This window comes from Aethalodelphis obliquidens, unplaced genomic scaffold (genome assembly GCF_003676395.1).
Source record: "Aethalodelphis obliquidens isolate GAN/ISIS:26980383/991018 unplaced genomic scaffold, ASM367639v1 scaffold56, whole genome shotgun sequence".
NCBI lineage: Eukaryota > Metazoa > Chordata > Mammalia > Artiodactyla > Delphinidae > Aethalodelphis > Aethalodelphis obliquidens.
The window spans coordinates 11,446,068-11,469,356 of NW_020838000.1; the positions used below are offsets into that span (position 1 = coordinate 11,446,068).

General features: G+C 36.3%; 1 protein-coding gene across 6 annotated transcripts in view; it reads right to left on the bottom strand.

Annotated features, from left to right (window-relative positions):
- The window catches only part of PIK3R4 (phosphoinositide-3-kinase regulatory subunit 4), a 73,643-nt gene that overhangs the window by 20,501 nt on the left and 29,853 nt on the right, over positions 1 to 23,289 (bottom strand). For 4 of the 6 annotated variants that reach the window (XR_003428616.1, XM_027086600.1, XM_027086599.1 and 1 more), the window contains 6 exons: positions 22,114 to 22,259; positions 19,959 to 20,162; positions 13,056 to 13,257; positions 11,122 to 11,309; positions 10,137 to 10,347; positions 7,662 to 7,827 (listed from right to left, as the gene is read on the bottom strand). Coding sequence is in view for 5 of the 6 variants with exons in the window: in XM_027086600.1 (XP_026942401.1) it covers positions 7,662 to 7,827; positions 10,137 to 10,347; positions 11,122 to 11,309; positions 13,056 to 13,257; positions 19,959 to 20,162; positions 22,114 to 22,259 (1,117 nt within the window). In the remaining variant the exon portion in view is untranslated. The remainder of the gene's footprint in view (positions 1 to 7,661; positions 7,828 to 10,136; positions 10,348 to 11,121; positions 11,310 to 13,055; positions 13,258 to 19,958; positions 20,163 to 22,113; positions 22,260 to 23,289) is intronic. The other 2 variants (XM_027086602.1, XM_027086604.1) reach the window with 2 other exon arrangements.

Consider the following 23,289-nt stretch of genomic DNA (forward strand, 5'->3'; position numbering starts at 1 on the left):
GGAAAGCTTTCAGTCTTTCACCATCAAGTATGAAGTTAGCGGGCTTTTCATAGATGTCCTTTTCAGTAGTTGTCTATAATAGTTTGTTGAATTGTTTCTACTCATAAAAGGGTGTTAGATTTTTATCAAATGTTTTATGAGAGTCTTTTGAGATCATATGTGGTCTTCATCCTTTACTCTATTAATATGATATATTCATGGATTGATTTTCATATATTGAAAAGGGTTTGCATTCTTGGGATAAACTGCACTTGGTCATGGTATATAATCCTTTATTATGTTGAATTCAGTTTACTAGTATTTTGTTGAGGATTTTAATGCCCATATTAACTATGGGTCTTGGTCTGCTGTTTTCTTGTGATATATTTATCTGGTTGTGGTATCACGGTAACACTGGCCTTATAGAATGAGTTAGGAAATGTTCCCTCATCTATTTTTTGTAAAAGTTTTTGAAGGATGGGTGTTAATTCATGAAGCATTTGGTAGAATTCACCATGAAGCCATCTCAGCCTGGGTTTTTCTTTGTGGGAAGTTTTTCTTTTACTTACTAATATAACCTTTTGTTTTAGGTCTATCCAGATTTTCTATTTGTTCTTGATTCACTTTTGACAGGTTGTATCTCTCTAAGAATCTAATCTGCCCATTTCATCTAGGTCATTTAATTTGTTGGTATACAGCTGTTTGTAGTATTCCTTGGTACTCCATAGTAGTGTACTCAAAAGTAACAACCCCTCTTCCATTCCCAATTTTAATAATTTGAGTCCTCTCCCTTTTTTTAATTGGTTATTGTAGAAAAGCTCTGCCAATTTTGATCTTCCCAAAGAAATGACTTTTGCTTTTGTTGGTTTTTCACCTTTATTTTCTATTCCCAATTTCATTTGTTTCCTCTTTAGTCTTTATGATTTCCTTCCTTCTACTTGCTTTGGGTTTACTTTCTCTTTTTTTCCTAGATTTTTAAGGTTAAGGCTAAGTTACTGATTTATGATCTTTCTTCTCTTTAAATACAGATGTGTACAGATATAAATTTCTCTTTGAACACTCCTTTAACTGCATCCCTAAGTTTTGGTATGCTGTGTTTTCATTTTCAATCATCTCAAAATATTCTCTAGTTTCCCTTTGAACCACTGCTTATTTTGCCATGTGTTGCTTAATCTCCACATACCTGTGAATTTTCCAAACTGCTTTCTGTTACTGATACCTAGTTTCATTCCACTGTGGTTAAAGAACATATATGTTGATATGGCTCAGTGCCTTTAAATTTATTGAAGCTTGTTTTCTGTCCTAGATATGATTTAACCTGGAAGTGTTCCATGTGCCCCTGAGAAGAATGTGTATTCTGCTGTAGCTGGGTAGAGCGTTCTATAGTTGTATGTTAGAGCTGGTGGGTCTGCAGTGTTGTTCAAGTCTTCTACTGCCTTGTTGATCCATCTATAATGAAAGCAGAGTACTGAAGTCTCCAACTATTACTGTTGAATTGTCTATTTTCCCCTTCAATTCTGTCAGTTTTTTCTCCATTCGGGGGCTCTGCTGTTAGTGGCATTTGTTTGTAATTGCTATGTTTCCCTGAGGCGCTGATGCTTTTGTCATTATAAAATGTCCTTGTCTGTCTCTAGTATCAATTTTTGTGTTAAAACTTATTCTGTCTGATATTAGCATAGCCGCTCCAGTTGTCTTTTAGGAACTGTCTGCATGAAGTATCTTTTTCTTCAGTCCTTTTACTCTCACACTGTGTCTTTGAATCTAAAGTGTTGTCTCTTTGGACAACACATAGTCATATCATATTTTGTCATACTTTCTGCCAACTCTGCTTTTTTACTACATTTAATGGAATTACCAATAAGGTAGGACTTATGTGTGACACTTTGCTATTTTTCTCTGTGTCTTACATGGTTTTTTTGTGGTTTTTTTTTTTTTTTTTTTTGGTTGTTGTTGCTCTTCTATTCCACCACTGCTGCCTTCTTTTGTGTTAAAAAGATATTTTCTAGTACACCATTTTAATTCCCTAGTTTCTTTTACTATGTGTTTTTGTGTTTTACTAAATGTTTTTAAGTCTTTCTTCAAGTGGTTTCCCTGGGAAACACAATTAACGTCTAAAAACAATCAGATTAATACCAACTTTGCTCCAATATATCTGTTCCCTCCTCCCCTGTCTGTACTATTAACGTAATACAAATTACACCTTTATATATTATAAGCCCATCAATACAGTTTTATAATTATTTCTTTATATAGTCTTCTCTCAAATCAGACAGCAGGTAAAAAGAATTACAGAAAAAAATAATTTGTACTGTCTTATATTCACTCATGTATCTACCTTTACCCCATGCTCTTTATTTCCTCATGTGGTTCAAGTTAGTCTCATGTCCTTTCCTTTCAGCACAACAGATTCTTTTTAGTATTTCTTTTAGGGAAAATCTGCTAACAATAAATTCCCTATTTTTATTTAACTTGGAATGTCTTAATTTCTCCTTTGTTTCTGAAAGACAATTCTGCTAGATATAGAATTATTGATTGACACTCTTTTTCTTTCAAGACTCTGAATACATCATCCCACTGACTTCCAGGCTCCATCATTTTCTGATGAAATGTCAGCTGTTAACCTTACTGAAGATCCGTTGTACGAGATGAGTCACATTTCTCTGCTGCTTCAAAATTTTCTCTGTGTCTTTCATCAATTTGCCTATAATGTCTCTAGTATGGCTCTCTTTGATCTTTATCCTACTTGGAGTTTGTTGGGCTTCTCAGATGTGCAGGTTAATGTTTTTTTGTCAAATCTGGGGGAGTTTCAAACACTTTTTCTTCAAATATTCCTTCTGCTCCTTTTTCTCTCTCCTTGCCTTCTGGGACTCCTATCATGTGTATGTTGGTTCCACAGGTCTCTGAGGCTCTGTTCAGTTTTCTTTATTCTTTTTTAGTTTTCATACCTCTGAATGGATGTCAAACTGATCTATCGTCAAGTCCCTGGTTTATTCTCTTGCCAGTTGAAATCTGCTGTTCAGCCCTAAATTTTTCATTTCAGTTATACTTTTCAACTCCAGGATTTCTGCTTATCATTTCTATCCCTTTGACATTATCTATTTGTTGAGACATTTTTCTCATACTTTCCTTTCAACCCTTTAGACATGGTTTCTTCTAATTCTTTGAACATATTTTTAGTCACTAATTTAAAGTCATTGTCTAGTAAGTCCAATGTCTGGGATCAGTGAGGTACTGTTTCTATTACATGCATTTTTTCCTGTGTATAGGACACACTTTCTGATTTCTTTGCTTGACCTGCAATTTTTGTCCAAAACTGGACATTCTAATTGATATGTATCAACTTCGGAAATAATATACCAATGTTGTTGCTGTTTGTTTAATGATTTTCCTGGACTAATTCTACAAAGTCTGTATTCTCTCTCATGTGTGGCCACTGAACTCTTTGTTCAGTTAGATCAGTGGTCAGCTAATGACATTTCCTTACATCTCATGAACTGATAAGGGCTCTAGCCTTTGTTGAGGCTCTCTGTGCTCGCTGTGGCACACCTTCAGCAAAGCAGTTTACAACTTGGCCTTATCCTTCATTTCCTGCTTGCACAGAGTCTCAAGGTCAGCCAGAGGTGAGAACCTGGGGTCTCCTCAGTTCTTTCTTGGGCTCGTGCACAACTGTGCAAGTGCATGTGGTCTTACACATATCCATGAATACATCCAAACTTTTCAAAAGGCCCCTACTGATATCTCACTCTTCCTTTAAAGTTTTTTGTCAGCCTCTTATGAGCTACAACTAGGAATGCCACCTCAGGGAGCTGCAATGTTAAACAAATACCACCAATAATTTCAACAAATGCCCTATGGGTAGAGTTTTTCTCAAAGAACAAGGCAACAGTCAGGTCAAATAAAGATAGGCCCTGATTATGGAGCTTTTCAGCAAGCTGGTCAAATAGTGACAATTCTCTGAAGATGGGGCTTTGGGGGGGTTCCAAAGCCATTACAACCCTACCAGTGGCTACTTAGCTGTTGGTTTTCATAGTTACTGTAGTTGTGGGACTGTTAGTCTTCAAAGCCATCACAGAGCTTGGTAGTGGGGGATGAAACTGGGGACCATATACATGGCTCACTGTTCTGAGAGTCAGCTGTTTTTCTTGAATAACAATTTTCAGATTGATGTAGGACTTTTATTTCTAGAATTCTGAAAAAGTTGATTTTGACAGTTTTTGCCAGTGTTCTCACTGTTTTTATAGAGGAACAGATTTTTTAAAGTCCTTACTCTGTCATTCTAAAAACAGAAACCCTACCTGGGTTCTTAAACCTACTTCTCAAACCTATATTTCCACACACTGTATCAATATATTCCATATCAAAAATGTATTTCCACAACAATCACTTATTTATCCATTTTCACCCCCTACTGTTGAACTTTTGGTTTGCTTCCAGTTTTTTACAATTAAAAAGAAAGCCAATCTGAACAGCCTTAAAACTAAATCTCTGAGTTTATTCTTAGTATCTCCTTAGGATATGTACATCATAAAGGCTTGTAATATATAATGTCCAAAAGCCCTCCAGGGATTATGGATGTATGAACTATACTTCACCAAAGGGCACTGTGTGAGAACACCCAAATGCTTTACTAGGCTTTCATGCCACTTGGTTTTTTTACTGCATTTGAGAGCTGTTTATAAGCCCCTTTCTTAAACCCTCTCTTCTGTTGCAGTATGACATAACTTAAATGGCTTCTTCTCCCTTCTTTTCTGACTACTCGCTTCCTGTCCCCAAAATTCAATTTTGTAAAATTCAGGCCTCAAGCCTCCTCAGGTCTTTACAGCCCTTTAGTTCAGGGTAGTGATAGCACTCAAAAATTTCAGCTTCCAACACTATCTATGACTCTAAACTATGTAATCTCAACACTGATAACTTTCTTGCACATGCTTCATATTGTTTCAACTCTTCATTGGGACAAAACTCCACTTAGATGTTTTACCATCAAATTCAGCAAGTATCAAATACATCAATCTTCCCTAAAACTGAGAAGCTAAATGAGCCAAAAATGGGGTTGCACAAAAAGTGTATATGTAAAAGACAGTTTAGAATACTACAAAGGATTAAATTGAAAAATATCTATGTAAAAGTGTAGAAAAACAGCAATTTTTCAAGAATTAGTCCCCAGGGGACAAACTAAAAGTTTAAGTCAAATAAGAAAGAGGAAAATGGCAGAGCCAAGATCCAGATGGCCTAAATCACGAATCCAAATTCAATGAGAAAGTAAGAATTGGAAACTGGGTGGTCAGCCAACATAATGCATAAGGGAAAAGCCTCAGTAGTCAGAATGTACTAGTAGATTTCCTAAGAAAATATAATATCACTTTTGCTGCTCTTTCCCAGCCACCAGCTGCTCACCACATGGTTCTAGCAATAATAATGGCCTCCTTCTCCCATCAGTTCACAAAGGCATGTGATGAAGGCAACACTTTCTATTCCCTTCCCCTCCTCCCCTCCCTGGACCTAGAATGAAGCACCTCCAAGCCAAGGCCTACTACAGTCCACAAACAAGAGAGCAGGTATTACAGCAAAGCAAGAGAGCAGCTGTGGCCAGAGGGAACCCAATCTCCTAATCATCATACAAACTTCCCAAAGACTACAGTTACTGTCAGCTAAATTGCCGCATTTTCTGGTATACCACTGCCTAAAATATGACACTGGGATACAGAAGGCATGGCTCTGTGATAAAGATCATTTGGAATTAACAAGAGAGGTTTTTGCAAAGTTAAGTTTACTCAAGTCAATTAAACTCACCCTCCTAATAAAAGCAATAATGAATGCAACTAACGATGATAGTAACAAAGAACCATTTGGAAAATAATATTCAGAAGAGGTTTTTAAAATATTAATCAAAATGCTAATAATGGTGGGGGAAAATCAAAAGAATGGTTGTAGGCAGGGAAGAGGCAGGGATTTCATGCAAAGGAACATGAGGGTTCGTCCTGGTTACATCTGTATCTTGAGTGTGGTTTAAGCTGCACAGGTGTGTGTATTTGCTGGAACTCACGGAACATTTAAGATCTGTGTACTTCACAGAGTATGAATTTTATACCAAAAGAGAAAAGGAAAAATATAAACAAATATTAACAATATGCATGCTGAAGTTTTTAGGGGAAGTCTCCTCATGTCTACAACTCACTTTGAAACACATTTTTAAAAGACGAATTGATAAGAGGATGGATAATTACATGACATAGCAAATATAGTAAAATTATTAATTATTTAGAATCTAGCAGCAAGCATATGCTTGTTCACTGCAAAACTCAACTTTACTTGAGGTTTGAAAATTTCATAATAAAATATGGACAAAAAATTGCTACATGGAGCCAGAATTCTTTTACTGGTTTTCGATTTATGTTCTTACCAATGCAATGCCAAGACAGAATGAACATGAAAAAGAATTAAGCATGTTGTAAAAATATAGAGCTCTTTTTAAAAAATAAACAGAACAAAATCATATCAGGTTGATAAGGAGTACACTTTTGAATTACTTTAGTTTATCAAAGATATTTTGTTGTTTGACCATTTTGTAGTTAACTCTGGTCAATGAACTGATAAGGTGAAAAGCACCAGAGGTTCCCCACATCTTTTCATGTACATAAGATTCAATTTTGATTTCTAGTAGCTTTCTTTTCAGACCCAGACCAAACATGAATATCAAGTAGGGAGATAACTATAAAGTTGTACAAACCTAAAATAATTCTTATAATCCCACTTATCATAATCACATCATGCACATTTGAAGAGTCTTAAAGATTTCAATAATTACTTCTCTCTTGACTACTCCAGTGGGTCATGTTACAATATGTGTTGTCCTTACACAGCTGGACACTCCATCATTTTCTGACTCTTCCCATATGCTCATACTCCCTCTAACCCATTCAGCAAATCTTGATGGCTCCACCATCAAAACATACCCAGAATCTGAACATTTCCCACTACTTCCCCCTCTCGCTCCATTACAGAAAAAGCCTCCTAATACTTCTGCCCTGCACCTCTTCAGTCTATTCTCAACACAAGAGCCAGAGTAATTCTGTGGAAGTTTAACTCAGATCATGTCTCTCCACCGCTCAGGACTGTCCAAAGGCTCCCATCTCACTCAAAGTCAAAGTTCAAGTCCTTCACAATAGCCTGCAAGGCCCTGTATAATTCGGGCCCTCTGACCCTCTTTCCCACTCACACAGACCTTTCTGCTCTTCCTCAAACATGCCAAACATCTTTCTGCCTCAGAACCTCTGAAGCCCCTGTGTCTGCTGCCTAGAATGCTCTTCCCCAAGACATCCACATGGCATTTTATCTCACCTTTGTCAGGTCTCTCCTTAAATGACATCTTCTCCGTGAGGCAGCAGATGAGTTCTTTAAACTCTACTCTACCCAACCTACTGCATTCTCTCTCTCTTTTTTTGCCAAATTTTTCTCCATAATGTATTTTACCATCTAATACACTATATGTTTTACTTATTTACACTGTTTATTGTCTGTCACCTCCCACTAGAAGGAAAGCTCCACAGAACATGTATTTGTGTCCATTTATCATTACTGTATCGCTGGTAGCTAAAATAGCACCTGTCGCGGAATGAGCACTCAATAAATACTTGCTGACTGAATGGATGGATGATTGGACTCTCCACCTATGCATAGGTTACCTGGTGGTGGTGGTCTTCCCCTCCATCTTCTGACTGTTCCAGATTTTCACTGTGCCATCATTTGAACATGTGGCAAAAAGTGAATGTTCGTCAGAGACTCTAATGCGGTTCACAGCAGATTTGTGTTCATGAAGATGTGCAACTAGTAGCCCCTTAGGCCGCCACCCTAAGGAAAAGCAAAGGAGTGTGTCTTAAGTTGCAGTTTACAAACACAATCTTTCCTTCACCCCCAGCTACAAGCACTAACAGCCAACAGGAGAACAATCATAAGAACTAAACAAAGGGTCCCAACAGCTAGCCAATTCAGAGTGCCCTACTGGACTATGACAGATACTATCGCCTATGGAGAAAGACACCCATGTTCACATAGCCTTAGAAAGACTGCACTGGGCCCTTCTCCAGTGTCTGAGAAGGCACAATAGTCACCTGCTACCCGGAAAAACCCTGACTACTTGTTTAATAGCAAGAGGTAATGACTACCCTGACCTAGAGAAATCAGGCACTAGGGAGGCAGCCCAGTCCTGAAAGCCTCAAACACCCACCACACCCTCATGTGTGACCTTGGGGTACTTATTTAAACTCTGTGAGCTTCAATTTACTCAAACGTAAAATGAGGGGGAAATTACTTAACCCAAAGGATGACTGTATTGGTAAATGAGATATAAAGAGTCTAACACTGTCCCAGGGCCACAGTAAACACCCAAATGTTGATTTATTTCTTCCCTACCTGCAATCATTTATTCTGTGATATCAACAGGTTGGTATAAACAGTACTATAAATTATAGCCTCAGAATGCCCAAGGATTTTCTAGTACTTTCTTTATGACATCTATACACTTCTGTTTATGTATATTCTTTTTGTGTATAATTAATTTCCTCTAATAAATTATAAATTCCCTGAGGCCAGAGAACTGACTATGTCTTATTCATTCTGAATCATTCACAATAACTAGCATAGGTCTTTGCATATAACAATCTTCAATGTTTGATAAATAAACTTTTATATTAGGCATAACATTTAATAATATTTAATATTAATCAATTTTAAAATAAAACAAAACAGAAAGCTATGCTGAAGATTATACTGTATTGGGAGCAGCACTGTGCCTAATTAAGTAATAATAAAGTCATTTTAAAATCAACTTATTTCTTTTACTAAGAAACAAAAATGAAACCAAGACCATTGCCAAACCTGGCATACTCAATGATAGAAAAATGTTTCCCCTTGGATCTCTAGCTCAAATGTGTGGAAAGAACAGCTGAATGCGATTTCTAAGGAGGATATGCTGAATTTGAGAATAATCAAAAACACTTTGCCATGAAGTCTAGATAATCTAGCAGGCTAGGTTGAACATTTCCCCCTAGAGAAAATCAATTTCACACAACCACTCAAGTGTGGAAAGAAAAAATCAGAAGCCCAACAGTCACTGCACATTTCCTGAACCACAAAATCTGACACCTTTTCTGGGATTACTGAATAAAATGTATAGCTCCACTTTAAAATGCCTCTTATAAAGACAGATTCTATCATAAAATAGTGTGTGGTCAACTTTTTTTGTTTTTAAAGCAGGGCTGGTAAATCATATTGAACTATATTACAGAAACAACTTAAACATTCCAGGATATTTATTTTTATAAAAAAAAATTTATGTGACTAAAGATGCCACTTACCACTTAATAATATTTCTAAAATCTTTAAACCATTGCTCTCCACCAGAATTTCCCCTCAGTTCACAATGGAAGCCCGTGGGGATTCACATGACTTTTCAGTCTCTACACATAAGCACACTATACATTTCTTCTCAGTTTTCAAGCTACATTTTTATTATTAAAATCTATACAGAAACTCATTAAAAATGTTTTTAAAAATCTGCCAATCCAATATCAAAGACTAGCTCTACCATATAACACTAGGCATGTCTGTTAACACAGTGAGATACAATTTTCATCTGAAATATCTCTAAGTTTCTTCTAAATCTTCTCAGAATACAGAAGTGCTTTCCCCAAAATCTTAATGTTGATGATTGCTGAGTGATGGTTATAGGTGACTTTGTTTTCTTTCTAAAGCACCCATTATTTTCTAAATGTTTTTACCTTTTTGTTTAAATAAAATTAATATTAAACCCTTCAGAAATATAAAGCCAGAATTTACTCTAAGAAGCCTGACATTCAATGAGAAAGTGGCATGACACTAAGCAGGTAGGTAAAACCTAGTACTCTAAATGGGGAACATGGACCACAGACAGGACAAAACAGTAGGTTAGTGGCCTAAAAGGCACTGCCACAGCTAAGAAGATCCAAATTTCACAAATAATGACTTGGGATTTCTCACTTATTGGTTCTTCGTGTGGGCTTTCAAAGTGACAGTTTTGTTCCCACTTCCTTTGCCTTGTAACTGATTATCAGTTTCTTCCATCAGATTCCAGGCTCTGGCACCTGGGCTGGAATACAACTACCTATCAATGGCACATTTACCAGGTGGTGGCGGTTTACTCTCCCACTCAGCATTTTCCATCATCTGCTTAGCTATCCTCTCGGCATTACACTGCTCCCGTTTCTGTTGTATGAGTTGCTGAAGCTCAGTTTTACACGTTGTGATCCGAATCTGGTAGGTGGACGGTAAAATTGTACTACTTAAAACCTGTATTGTTGGTTTTCTATTTTGGACGTTTGTCACTTCTGGAACCTGCAAAACAAAAAGAATATACATATTTGTGTCACAAGCAAAGTGTATTTGATGATAAAAATGCACCCATGTTCTCTCTATTCATTACACCAGCCTTCTGTCCTTATTAATGTACCAATTTTTAAATCCATTTAAATACAAGGACATTTTTTTCAATGAAAGTCTAGTTTAAATGCAGTTTAACCACAAGTTCCAGGACTCTATATTTTAAAAAAATTATCAGTGTAGCAATAATGTTAAACAAAAATCCTCATTAATTTAACTGAAGAGAATTTTAATTTATCAGTTGGTTCAATTCATATTTTTCAATTAAAATATAATTGGCTAGGGAAGAGTTACCTCAAATTACAAACTTACTTCAAATATATCAAAATCATGATGACATTTCTCACACAGAGCAAACTTGGGCCTTTTCTTCCCAGAAGTATTTTTGCTATTTTACAGATATAATTATGTTATATTAGAAGAAGAATAAGATTTTAAAGGTTCACTGCAGCCTAATTAGAATAACAGTTTATAATGACATCTTCAACCCACAGTTTCAGACCACTTTATTGGTGAGTACTCTAAAACGAGACCTTTTTGGTGCTTTCAATACTAGACCTCCCCTTAGCTATAAAGTTAAAGATAAACCTCTCTTAGAAAGAAACAGATCCTCCCTAAAGGAGAAGTCACTGTATTGATTTTTCCAGTACAGTACACAGCCTTTAAACATCCAAAACAGTAGAATGGGATCCAAAGACAAAAGGTGCTCTACTGCCTGGATGATGATACCTGTGGAGAAGTCGACAAAGGGGCACAAATGCCAGCAGAGGACTCGGAACGAGGCGGCTTCCCAGCCTGAATCATCTCCTGGTCACTCCCTTTAGGTAGGGCCTGTGGGATGCTTGGTGGTTCCAGTGACCCAAACATGCTTTTCCACTCTTCATTTACATTTGAGTCTTGTTTTACATGTTTTCTAGCTATGAAAAAAGATTCAGAATAATCTACAACAAATATGTGCTTTTATTGCTCTTTGTGTGGGGAGGGGGACAGCAATGGACTTCATGTGCTATTTGTTCTTTATGACGGCCAATTTATTTATATTTACATATAAACTTGTTAGCTCTCATTTCATCTCTGGGGCAGATGGACAGATGCACTCTTTCAACAGTGTTAATAATTAGACCTAATTGCTTCCTAGTTTCCCAAGGCTAGCTCAATTTCAACTAACCACTTTATCTGAAGAACCAACAACAAAAACAACTTTTTCAAATGTCACTGACCACACTGCTAAATATGACCTCTCTATATCCAGTATCAGTTACATGGGGGGAAAAAAAGAATAAAAAGTCAATTGCAATACGGTCACCTCCTGACTACAGATAGATGAGAAACGCTTTTTTCAAAAACTCTGATTATAAAAAGTACACTAAGTAACAAAGTTTTGGCATTCCAATATGTAGCATGAATTGCTCCCATAACTTTGTAAACCTCATAAACTATAAAGTTGAATGATATATTACTATATTATTTTGCAAAAATTAAATAATACATACTGTTTCACAACTTGCTTTTTCTCCTAATTAATTAATACAGCTGAACATTTAACCATTCTCCTATTAATGGACATTTCAATTATTTCCTTTTTCACTGAGAACATTCTTATACATATTTCTTCACATGTCTGTCAGCGTTTCTATGAGAAATTTCCAATGGTGAGTCAAATAGTAAAAAAAAAAAGAATATGTTCAATTTATAATCTCACCAACAGTGAGTGAAAATGCCCATTTCCCTGCCCCCTTGCTAACACAGGCATCATCAGTCTTTGCTAATCACATAGGCAGAGAATGGCATCTCATTTCTATTTGCATTCATTTAATTGTTGACCTTTCAAACATGTGTATTTCTATTCTTCTATCACTTGTACGTTCAAATCCTTCCCTATTTTTCTTTCGGATGCTTGCAGTTTTTCTTATTAACCTGTATGAATACTTTACATTTTATGGCTGCAAACCATTAATAATTAAGTTGCAAATACTTTATTCCAAGTTCAGCAGTTAGAAGTTTTTTTAAATGTAATTGGTCAGCTGCCCTCAAAATCTGATACTGGAATAGAGGGATCTTAAAATAGAGGGATCCATGTGCTTGGAAGTGAGTGTATCTCCAAAAAGGGTTAAAGGAAGAATGCGTGAGATCTTAAAACCCTCACACAGAGTCAATGTCTCTGTCACAAAAGCCGACAGTTTTAAATCTCAAGACTTCAAATGGTGAAGGTGTCTCTAGTCTCTCCTTTGCAAGACTATTCTTTTCAATTCACTGGGCGTTACCTACTAGCGACAAGCTAGGAAACTTTACCTCATTTCATATAGACTATTGGCCTTGGGTTGGTGTTTAAAGGACTAAAAAACAGAATTTCACCTTCAATCATATACTTCCACAGAAGCAAGAGGAGGGCTTTGGAGTCAGGCTTTGGTTTGAATTCTGACTCTGACACATACAGACCTGTGAATTTGGAAGGTTATTTAATTTCTTAACTGTTAGTCCACTTCTCCACTTTTCCTCCCCCAAATCTTCCTACTATGTAATGGAGTCACTCACTCACTATATTTGAAAGTTCTATATCTGGGAAATGTGACTTTTTAGTTTTACTACTAATCAGCTAAAACTAGCCTTATGAAATAACTAATAATAACAAGCTAAACATACACACACATAAATGTACTAACCTCGCTTGTCATCTGGTTCCTGTTTGGTTTTAACAAGATCAACTTGTCTCCCAGTTATGCCTAAGGCTGCCAGGTCAATTACACCTTTCTGACTACTATCATGGAGATGGCTCTGGTCCACTATATTGGCCTTTGCTTTGTTAGATTTCATCATGAAGTCTTTCAGTGCCAAGAGTTTGTCTTCCTCTTCCTCCGTCATTCCCTAAAACCAAATGAAACCATATGTCCTAGGGGTTTTTTTTTGCAAGTAATATCAGGCCTCAAAATGACTAACAGCTGAAGGGTCAAACCACTCAGTTTAAACTTTCAGAGTCAATGTAAAATGAAGCAAGCAAAGGCAAGAGAAACAGAAATTTATCAATAAAGAACAACATCTCATAACTCTGATCTCCCAGACACTCTCCCTCTATTGTGGCATCTTCTACCTTGTATCATGATTTATATCTTAACATTCTTTCTAAAAGGCGACATTCAAATATAATTCATCTTTGAAATCTCCAAAGAACTTAATACAGTGCCTGGTAACTAGCAGATCTTTAATATATAACTTTGAATAAAGAAACATTTAGTATCTAAACAAAAATTCTGGAAATATAATATGAAGCAAAAGAAAGCGTATGTACTTCAACTTGGTCCCTAGATGTGTTGAGAATACGCAGTGTGACACTGTTGTGAAGGCACTCTGATATATAAAGCATTCTGCACACCTCAGGGACTGACAGGCAAATGTAAGAAACACACCCACCAGCATTCCAGGGTAACAGAATGACTGGAGTCAGGTTACCTCGGTTCAAGTTCCAGCCCCATTACTTACAATCTGTATGACCCTGGGCAAGCTACCCACTTTCTCTGGACCTCTATTTATCTATAAAATGAGGATAATTACTAGCACCCATCTCATACGGTTATTATCAAATTTTAATAAGTTAATCCACCCAAGACACTTCAAATTGTCTGACAGCTAAAGAATACTAATTTAAATAACAAATTCAATGTGCAACTTAAATATTCTGGTACATGGACAGTTCTGCATTTTCTTAACTTTCCAACCATCCACAGACTCCTCTAGAATGTTTTTATTATGCAAACGAACAAAAATAAAATGACAATTCCCTAAGGCCTCGATATAAAATCCCTCTAAAACTGGAGTTTAAGATAATAGTCACAATCTGCTGGCACAAGAGGACATAAACTCTAGAAAGTCAGAAAGCTAAGAAATTCCTTGTTTCTTAAAATAACATTAAAGTAGTGATACAATAATTATAAGGGATCCTTGACTGAGTATTTTCCAATATTAACCTGAAATTCATTTACTTACACTTCTCCTAAAATTTGCCTAGACAATCTTACAGCTGTGGTAAGAGTTCTACTCTTTTTTTTTTTAGTCTATGTTTCAGCTCACAAGGAGGCTCTGCTTTAGTCCACACAAGGGAAGGCCATCATAAGGCCATAATGAAGGCTGAAGCGGAGAGATACCCCAACCGTGGAGGAGCTCTGAACATATTTTGCAGAGCAAAAGCAGCCAGACACAAAAGTCACATATCGTACGATCCCATTTACATGAAATATCCAAAACAGGCAAATTCATAGAAACACAAAGTAGATTTACTGGTTGCCAGGGGGAGAAGCAAACGCAGAAATGACAACTAACCGGAATGGGGTTTCTTTTTAGGCTGATGAAAATGCTCTGGAATTAGACAGTGGTGATGGTTTCACAACTTTGTGAATACACTAAAAACCAGTGAATTGTACACTTTCAAAGAGTGAATTTTATCGTGTGTGAATTATATCTCTATAAAAAATGTTAGAAGTGCACCATCAAAAAAAGAAAAAACCCTGACAAGTACAATTACAAGAAAGGAAAACTGAAGGACAAGTCATTCATGAGTCTAAATAAAAAAAATTAAATAAAAATAAGTATCAGCAAACGAAATCGACTGCAAAAAAACATTTTGCATAATATTTATATTACTTTATATTATTGAGTTTATTATTTTTATGTATTTTACAATAAGTGTATTTAAATATAAATATAATATGCTTAAGTTGTGATTAGTCAAAAAATCTAGGTGTAAAAGGTTGATATGACATAGGAAAATCAGTATAGTTAACCACATTAACAATATAAAAAAAAAACATGCAATGATCTCAATAAAGACATTTGATAAAATTTAACATTCTTCCACAATAATCCTCTTAGCAAGCCAGAAATAGAAGAGAATTTCCTTAATCTAATAAAAAGATTGTACCAAAAAAACTATTAACAAACATCACACTAAATAGTATAATGTTGAGAATTTTCCCACTGAGATGAGAAATAAGACAAGAATGCCCACTATCACAAATTCCATTTACACTACACTGAAGATCCTCCTCATTTAAATAAGGCAAGGAAAACAAAAGGATTCACATAGGGGAAAAATGAGTAATATTGTTACTACTATTCACACATGGTAGGACTGTGAATGTACAAACTCAAAAGAAGCACATAAGCAAGTTATTAGAATTGCTAAGTCAGACAAGGTTGCTGGATACAAGATCAGTGAACAAATTTTTTCTATATACCAGCTGCAAAAACAATTTTTTAATATACCAATTATAATAGCATTAAAAGTCAAATACCCAAAATATTTATAATTAAAGATGCATAAAGCTCTACAAAGTAAACCATAAAACATTATTGTGATATATTAAAGATCTAATTAAATGAAGACACGTACCATGTTCATGGACTGGAAGACTCACTGTCAAGATCTGATTCTCTCCTATAGGTTCCAATGCAATCTCAATCAACATACCAACAATTTTTTTTTATTGAAGTGACAAGATGAAATATTTGGACACATCATTTGGAAAATGTATATGGAAATGCAAAGGACAAAGGACAGCCAAGACAATCTTGAAAAAGCAAAACAAGCTGGGAGATTCTGCTCTAACCAAAGGTCAAGCCCAGCAAAGTGCAATGCTAATGTGAGTCCATTAACATGCCCTCAGACTTCTGCTTCCGGCCATGATGTATAACAGGGACAAGATTTACCCTCCCATTTTAAACAACTTTAAAACCAGAGAAAAAAATATGAAACACTTTCAGACACTAGAAAACAGGAAGCACATGGCTGTGATTCCCCAAGTTAAAGGTGAGTCCTATGACTGTCCCAGCTTACTCTGTGAAGAGTTTCCAGGCCATGGAACTCAAACAGGATTCAATAAAGCCACGTTCAAGAGACAAATCAGAGTTCCAGGAAGCCAAAAGACTAAATGTGTGGGGCAGAGACCTGGAGAAGGGGGACGTGGCACAGAGCAAGAGCTATGGTCAGGGCTCCTCCAGCCTTCCACTGAGTGCTGAACTACATGTGTGTGAACAGGATCACCTGGGACCAGAGAAAGGCAACCAGAAAGCAGTAAGCCAAACAATCCCAGAGCTCACACAGGGCTGGAGATCACTCATGTTCCTACCAGCCAGAGATGAGAGACCTCACCAGACAGAGCATCATGTCTTCACAAGTCCTTAGCAGTCAAGCTAAATTGGCCACTGACCCAAGGTTGCTCTGGATCTGCCCTAACAAAGCTCAATAACAAGGCTTAACAGGATCAAACCAATTCCAAGTAACTTTAACTGTAGAACAAATCTAACACTATACAGCCATCCACAGGATCCCTGTGGATAACAAAATACACAGATGCTCAAGTCCCTTATACAAAATGGCAGCGTAGTATTTGCATGGAACCTACACACATCCTCCTATATACTTTAAATCATCTCTAGATAATTTACAATACCTAAAACAATGTAAGTGCTATGTAAACAGTTGTAAATACAACTATGTAAATAGTTACCAGCATGAGGCAAATTCAAGTTTTGCTTTTTGGAACTTTCTGGAGTTGTTTTTTTTTTTTTTCATATTTTCGATCCACAGTTGGTTGAATTCATGGATGTGGAACACATGGATATAGAAGGCCAACTGTATAAAGGGATTCAGCACCCAACAGCATAAAAGTCACAATCAACAGAGAATGCAAAATGGATGGCCAGGAGTCAGAGGTTAGAGGAAAACTTACATTTTATTATACATTTTATTATACTTACATTTTATTATATATCTTCTTATATACCTTTTCAATTTTACACCTTGTATCTATACTACCCAGTCAAAAAAATTTTTAATTAAAAATATTTAAAAGTTTAAAATGTCAAGTATTTGTCATTTTTTAAAGTAAAGAGTGAAATCATTTTGTACTCTGTATTAGTGTCTGATTTAATAAATAAGAAAAAAAAACCAGGGAGCTCTCACAGATGAGATCAATCTAAAACAGCCCTGCCATTTGTCATCTCCAGATGGTAAGACCTATTGAAAATCTGGAGTATAGGCAGATTCCAACTCCCACATGTTCCAAAAGTGTTCTTTAAGTCTATTATCTGGTGCTCTGAACATACCACAGAAACAATGCTAGGCTGCTCTGGAAAGGCCTATTTTACTCACATTGTATCTCAAGTGTCCTCAAGTGGTCCTACACTAAAGAGCACTGCAGAAGCCCAAGTAAAAAAAAATTCTGCAGGAGGTTTCAGAATTCCCACTTGCGGAGGCTAAAAACATGTCTCTTCCCTCTGTATCCCTGACTTTAGGAAAAGGATTCAATTCCTACTTCCAAAGCGCCCCCTGGCTCCAAGCCTCTTCTAGTAATCCCAAGAAACTCGGTAGTGCAGGGACCAAAAAGAAGGAAAGGCAGAGAAAGGGCTCGCAAAGGACTGGAAGAGGTGAGCCGCCCAACGACTTCTTCCTAAGTCCACATAAAACTCAAGCAAGCCTTCCAGCTTTAGCTCCCTGTCCTCTGTTTATTCTGAGAGGCAAGATGGCACAGTGGGGGACATGTGGAGTAAAGACAGGTTCAGGTTCCAATGTTAGCTTTGAAACTTACTGAACTGTGTGCACACAGGAAGTTAATTAACTAGGCTTGCTGAGCCTCAGTGTTCTTATCTAATAAAATGGTGCTAACTATCGTTCAAGCTTATTTCAAGGACAGTCACACAATATAGAAGGTATAGACTCACTGTATGTCCTCAAACAACGGAAGCCAGTGTTGCGCTGTTACTTCTGAGGACCTCAGATACTCTGGCCTGCTGTTCCTTCCACCAGCAGCAACTACACCTTAATAAAGAGTATTCCTGCCCCTGAGGAGTCTCCTAAGATTATTATTCACAGAAACAACATAAAACAGGGAATTCCATATTCCCCTTTTCCACTCATACAAATGAGAGATGAATGAATACATCAAGCACTGACACGTAGAGGAATACAAGTCAGTGGGTTTAGTGATTTCATCATGGCACCAGTGATGGGGGCTGGCACCAAGGCAGCAGCAATGGTGGGAGGGTTTGAGAGAAGAGCAGTAGGAAGCAGGAAGTAGAAAGGCTATAGAAATTGTCCTGTCCCTCTCCCTCCTTTTACCCATGGCAATGGAAAACTGACACCTGCAGCAAGGTGAAAAGCAAGTATTAGGAACTGCAATGGCTCCCTGAAGTAACTAATGACTTACAAAGAAGAGAAAACTTCAGTATAGAAGCTTTCAACTTAATATATAGGATTTGCAGGAGAGAGAATAATACAAAGAATCGCACCACCCAAGCTCAAAGAAACATCTAAATTGGAGTGGTTTTTACTGCATGCTGAAATCTTGTTAAGGATTACTTACTCAGGAGAAACAACTGAAAAATGTGATTCAATACCCAATTTTCCATAAACTGGAAAATACATCTAATGTACAAGCCAATGTCAAAAGAAAACTCAAAGAAAAAGCTCTCTGGCAATTCAAGTCACATCAAAGGGAAGTCCTCTGAAATACAGGAAATAGAACCACTGGCCTAGAAGGGACATTCAGAGGCAGCTCTAGTTTCCAGATAAACTTAGACCTAAAAGAACCAAGACGGTTATTGACCAGCCTCCCACAGAAGCCTATTCCAACATTCAATCACCCAAACCAATGTCTGGGCATCAAACAGCGCTGTACATTCAGTGACAAGTACAATACATGAAAGGATTTACAGCCCAAAGCTGACCAATTCTCTCTCTGCGATGGAAGTATTTTCTCATCTTCTTTTCTCTTAGACAAGACAATGACTGATACTCATTCTCTTAAGCAAGACGTCCTGCAGACTTAAGGACAGTCAGGTGTCCCTCAGTATTCACTTTAAGTCTCAAAGAACATTTATTCAGAAACCATAGCCTTTATTTCTAACCAGTTTCACTCCTACCTTGTCTTCTCCAGGATCTACACATCCCTCCTAAAACAGGATGCTGAATCTAGATTTAATATTTCTAAAGAGGACTTACTAATGCCAAGCATAATAAAAAGATTATTTCCTAATTCTAACGAGATTTGTTAAAAGGATCCAAATTCACAGACTTTTAAGATACAGCAGTAAACTGCTGGTTTATTCAATCTAAGACGCATTACAAACCCCAGTTATTTTAGCTGTTTGCACATAGTGAAGACTCTCTAAATTCGAATTGAAATAAACCAGGATTTTTCTGCATTGCATCTGTGTTTTGTAATGTTCCTTTTAACTGAATTTCATTATATTTTTGATGAAATATGAAATGCAATCAAGAATATTACTTAAATCTAAGGTTATACCTACTCTTTCCCTCATTTACATAGCCAGTAATCACAAAAAACTTACTAGGTCTCTCATGATTCCTTTATTTAGCTCAATCCAATGCCTTATCATCATTATAATATGTCTTAGATACCAAAGCAAATGCATATTTGCCAGATTTATTTACTCATTTGTTATGATACAACTTAATCAAAATATTTTTAAATATTTTTAAGAGTGACATGTATACCTCAATGTTTTTATAAATTTTGCATTTAAATGTTAAGATTTCAGAAAGATGATACAACCTGTGAGAGCAATTTCTTCAGAAGCTGTGCTATGGCAGGGTCCTCAGGTGGAGGGCAGTCAGGAAGAGACCCATTTCGTTTCTTCTGACGCATGTGAAGATGTCTGAACAAGCTAGTAATATCTTTAGACCTCAAAGCATAATCAAATATAGAACGACTTACTGGCTCTTTTAAAACACTGAGTAGAACAAGTTTTCTTTCAATCTATATTAGAAAAATAAAAAGAATCAGCCAAAGATACAACATAGAGTACATCTGTTTTCAAACTCAATAAATACATAACCTGTGTAAAGTTAACATAGATATTCATTTTCTAAGAAAATGGGAGATATCAATATCTGCAATTTTTGCTTAGAAGAAAAAAGAATACCAGTGACCTTTAGAGAGCTAGGGTATTTCTTCATTCATTGTTAGCATCTGAGTAGACATCTGTGTCTATCATACTTGAATACTACTAATAAATACTCAGACTAGAAAAGTTTAGATCCCAAGTTTTCTAGATCCCAAAATGTCAGATGACTTCCCAGATCTAAAAAGTACCTGCAGTTCACAGGTCAAGTAGCCAAAAGTACTGATCCAGAGAAGATGCTCAACAGCCACAGGGCCACCCTTCAGTCATCAGGTTTTCCCAATAGCTTCAACCACTTCTAAAAAACATTACTCTCTCCACAGAGTTCATAAAATCCCTCCTTTTTTAATCCCCAAGAATATTCTCCTTGCCAATGCACTTACAATAAAAAGGATGAGCATTACTAAACAGTAACCAAGAGGACTTTCTTTAGATATATTTAACTACCTGGTAAGTTGGCCAGTAGAAACCAGCATAAAAAGGTATCTTTTGTCTAATCCAAACTGCAGAAAGGTAAAAATTATGAAGCATATAATCAGTCTCTCAACTCCTGAGCCTGGCCTTTCAAAATATAAAACAATGATAAAAGCAAAAAGTAACAATAATAATAATTTCTGAGAAAACAAAGAGAATGGTGATTTCTAACAAACCACTTATATATCAGATTTATTTTAGTAAGCCACAACTAAAAGTTATTACAAACACATGCAATTTTCAATCCCCGAAACACTTTCTCTTTCTTTCATTATGAGTTTAAGAGCCAAACTTCTAAATACAATATGTAGTCAAAGTAGTAGGAATCTCTAGACCTGATTTCCAAGGAAGCCTTAATAAACTTCAAAAAGTGGGGACATATTTTCTAGCAATATTATCCATCTTTCACGGATATATAAATTTTTCTTGGGATAAAAATTTTAAAATCTACAAACTCTATGAAATAGAGAATGATGATTTCACAAATTGGATTAATCTATTATGAAAAGTAAGGATTGAAGGCAGTCAAAGCCACTTGTTTGCAGAGGATATCCATGGCCATTTTCTCCAACCACAGGGAAGGCACACTGGGCCTTATACAAGTAAGAGAAAGCTAGAGAGGAATGGGAATTTGCAAAAGCAAAATTAGAGTTTTAGTAAAAAAAAATAGGACATTTTAGGATGTTTTAACAGCCAGAATCATCTCTCAACAGTCCATTCAATTTAAATATCTATTTTGATAGTTGGCTGTCCAGCAAAATGAAGGGTATAAACACTGACAAACTGGTAAATAACTGCCTTGTACAAACCAAAGACCCAAAGTTTATCATCAAGTGCTACACTGCTTGGTAAGCGGGGGGAGGGAGGGAGCAAGAGGGGTGGGGTAGTCATTAGATTTAAAAAAAAAAAACAAAAAACAGAACCAGTTAGTGCTCCAAAAACAAACTTCTGAAAAATCCTTTTTCAAATTTATTATAAATGTGGAGTTGGACTGAAATCAGTTGTACTTTTATGACAAAAGCAGGTCCATTAATATACGTTTCTGCTATATTTCACTTAATACCAGATGCTTTACAACACTGCACAAAAGGAAAAAGGATGAACTACCGAGTGCTGCGTTACATACAACGTGATGTACACGTAAGTCTCTTGAACTTCTCTCACCTTCCAAAGTATTTGTTCCATTAACATTAACTAACTTGAAAGGAATGTGAAAATGCTGTAGCCCAATTTAAATCTTTAAAATTTTAAATAAAAATAGGACTCTCTAAACCTTTCTTTAAAGGAGCACAGTTTGGAGGGAAGATTGATTCTAAGTTGGAACATGCATACCTGTATTATTGGTTGAGTAATATATGGGTCAAGGTAAGGCATCAGTTTGCAGTAGACATCAGCTGTGCTTATTTGGTGAGCTACCACTGTGATAAATCCCACAGCACCATAGCGTATCCACAGATTGGGATGACACAGAAAGGGGGCTAAGAGGGAAAAAAAGGTATGGATTAAACGATGTTCATAAACAGTCTCACACTATCAAGATAAACAAATTTTCACCTTATAACACAATTGATAAAGAGATTATACCAAATGTTACTATCAGGTTTCCTTCATATACTCAATTATCCTGGGACTTAAACTGAACCAAGTGAACATACTGCTATTATAATATTTCCTACCATAAATATCAGCAATACCATAGAAGAGTAAAAATAGCTACCTCTTTTCTTAGGATTTAAATTGTTATATTTTTAGTCAGGGCTGAAGATCAGTGGGCATATATACTCATTTACAAGACTAGGTTAAAAACTATTGGAGAGAGACATAAAAAGTCCCAACAGCCCAACAGCATATAGCAAACTATTACTCCCCCACCCAATACCTCCACAAAGTCCAAGGACATACCATTTACAACATAAAGGACAAAGAAACTGAGTTGTTTCTCCTCCAAGCCACAGCTTAAATTAAGGGAATGATTTCGCCTGACTGACATTCTTTTTAATGCAAAGATTTGATGACATCAAATACAGTACTCATAAATTCATTCACAAGGCGTTATGAATGGAAACTAAAAGCCACAAAACATATGATGCTCATTCTTAAAGAGTTTAAGATATAAGAAAATTAAATGAATATCTTTTCACAGCTTTTATTTTAACTATCAATGATTCAACTAACGGAAGTAAGATTCAGGATAAAATTCAAACATCCAAACTAACCTGATTTAGAATAAAATTCAAATTTCTAAAAGCAAAAAAAAAGTACTTGTTCTGAGGATGTAAAAGCATCGGCATTTAGAGTATACAAATTTCAAAAGAAATTCAGGCTAACAGAGAAATAAGAATATTATCACAGTGATGTCAACATCATGGTGGAGTCAGATGCTCCCTTTGTGTCTCCCCTTTAATATACAACCAGTAAAACATCCACAACTCAACAAAGGTGCCTCTGCCCAACACACCAGATGCAGGAGAATTCCACTTATCTGTACATCTAGAGGTGGGTGGACTG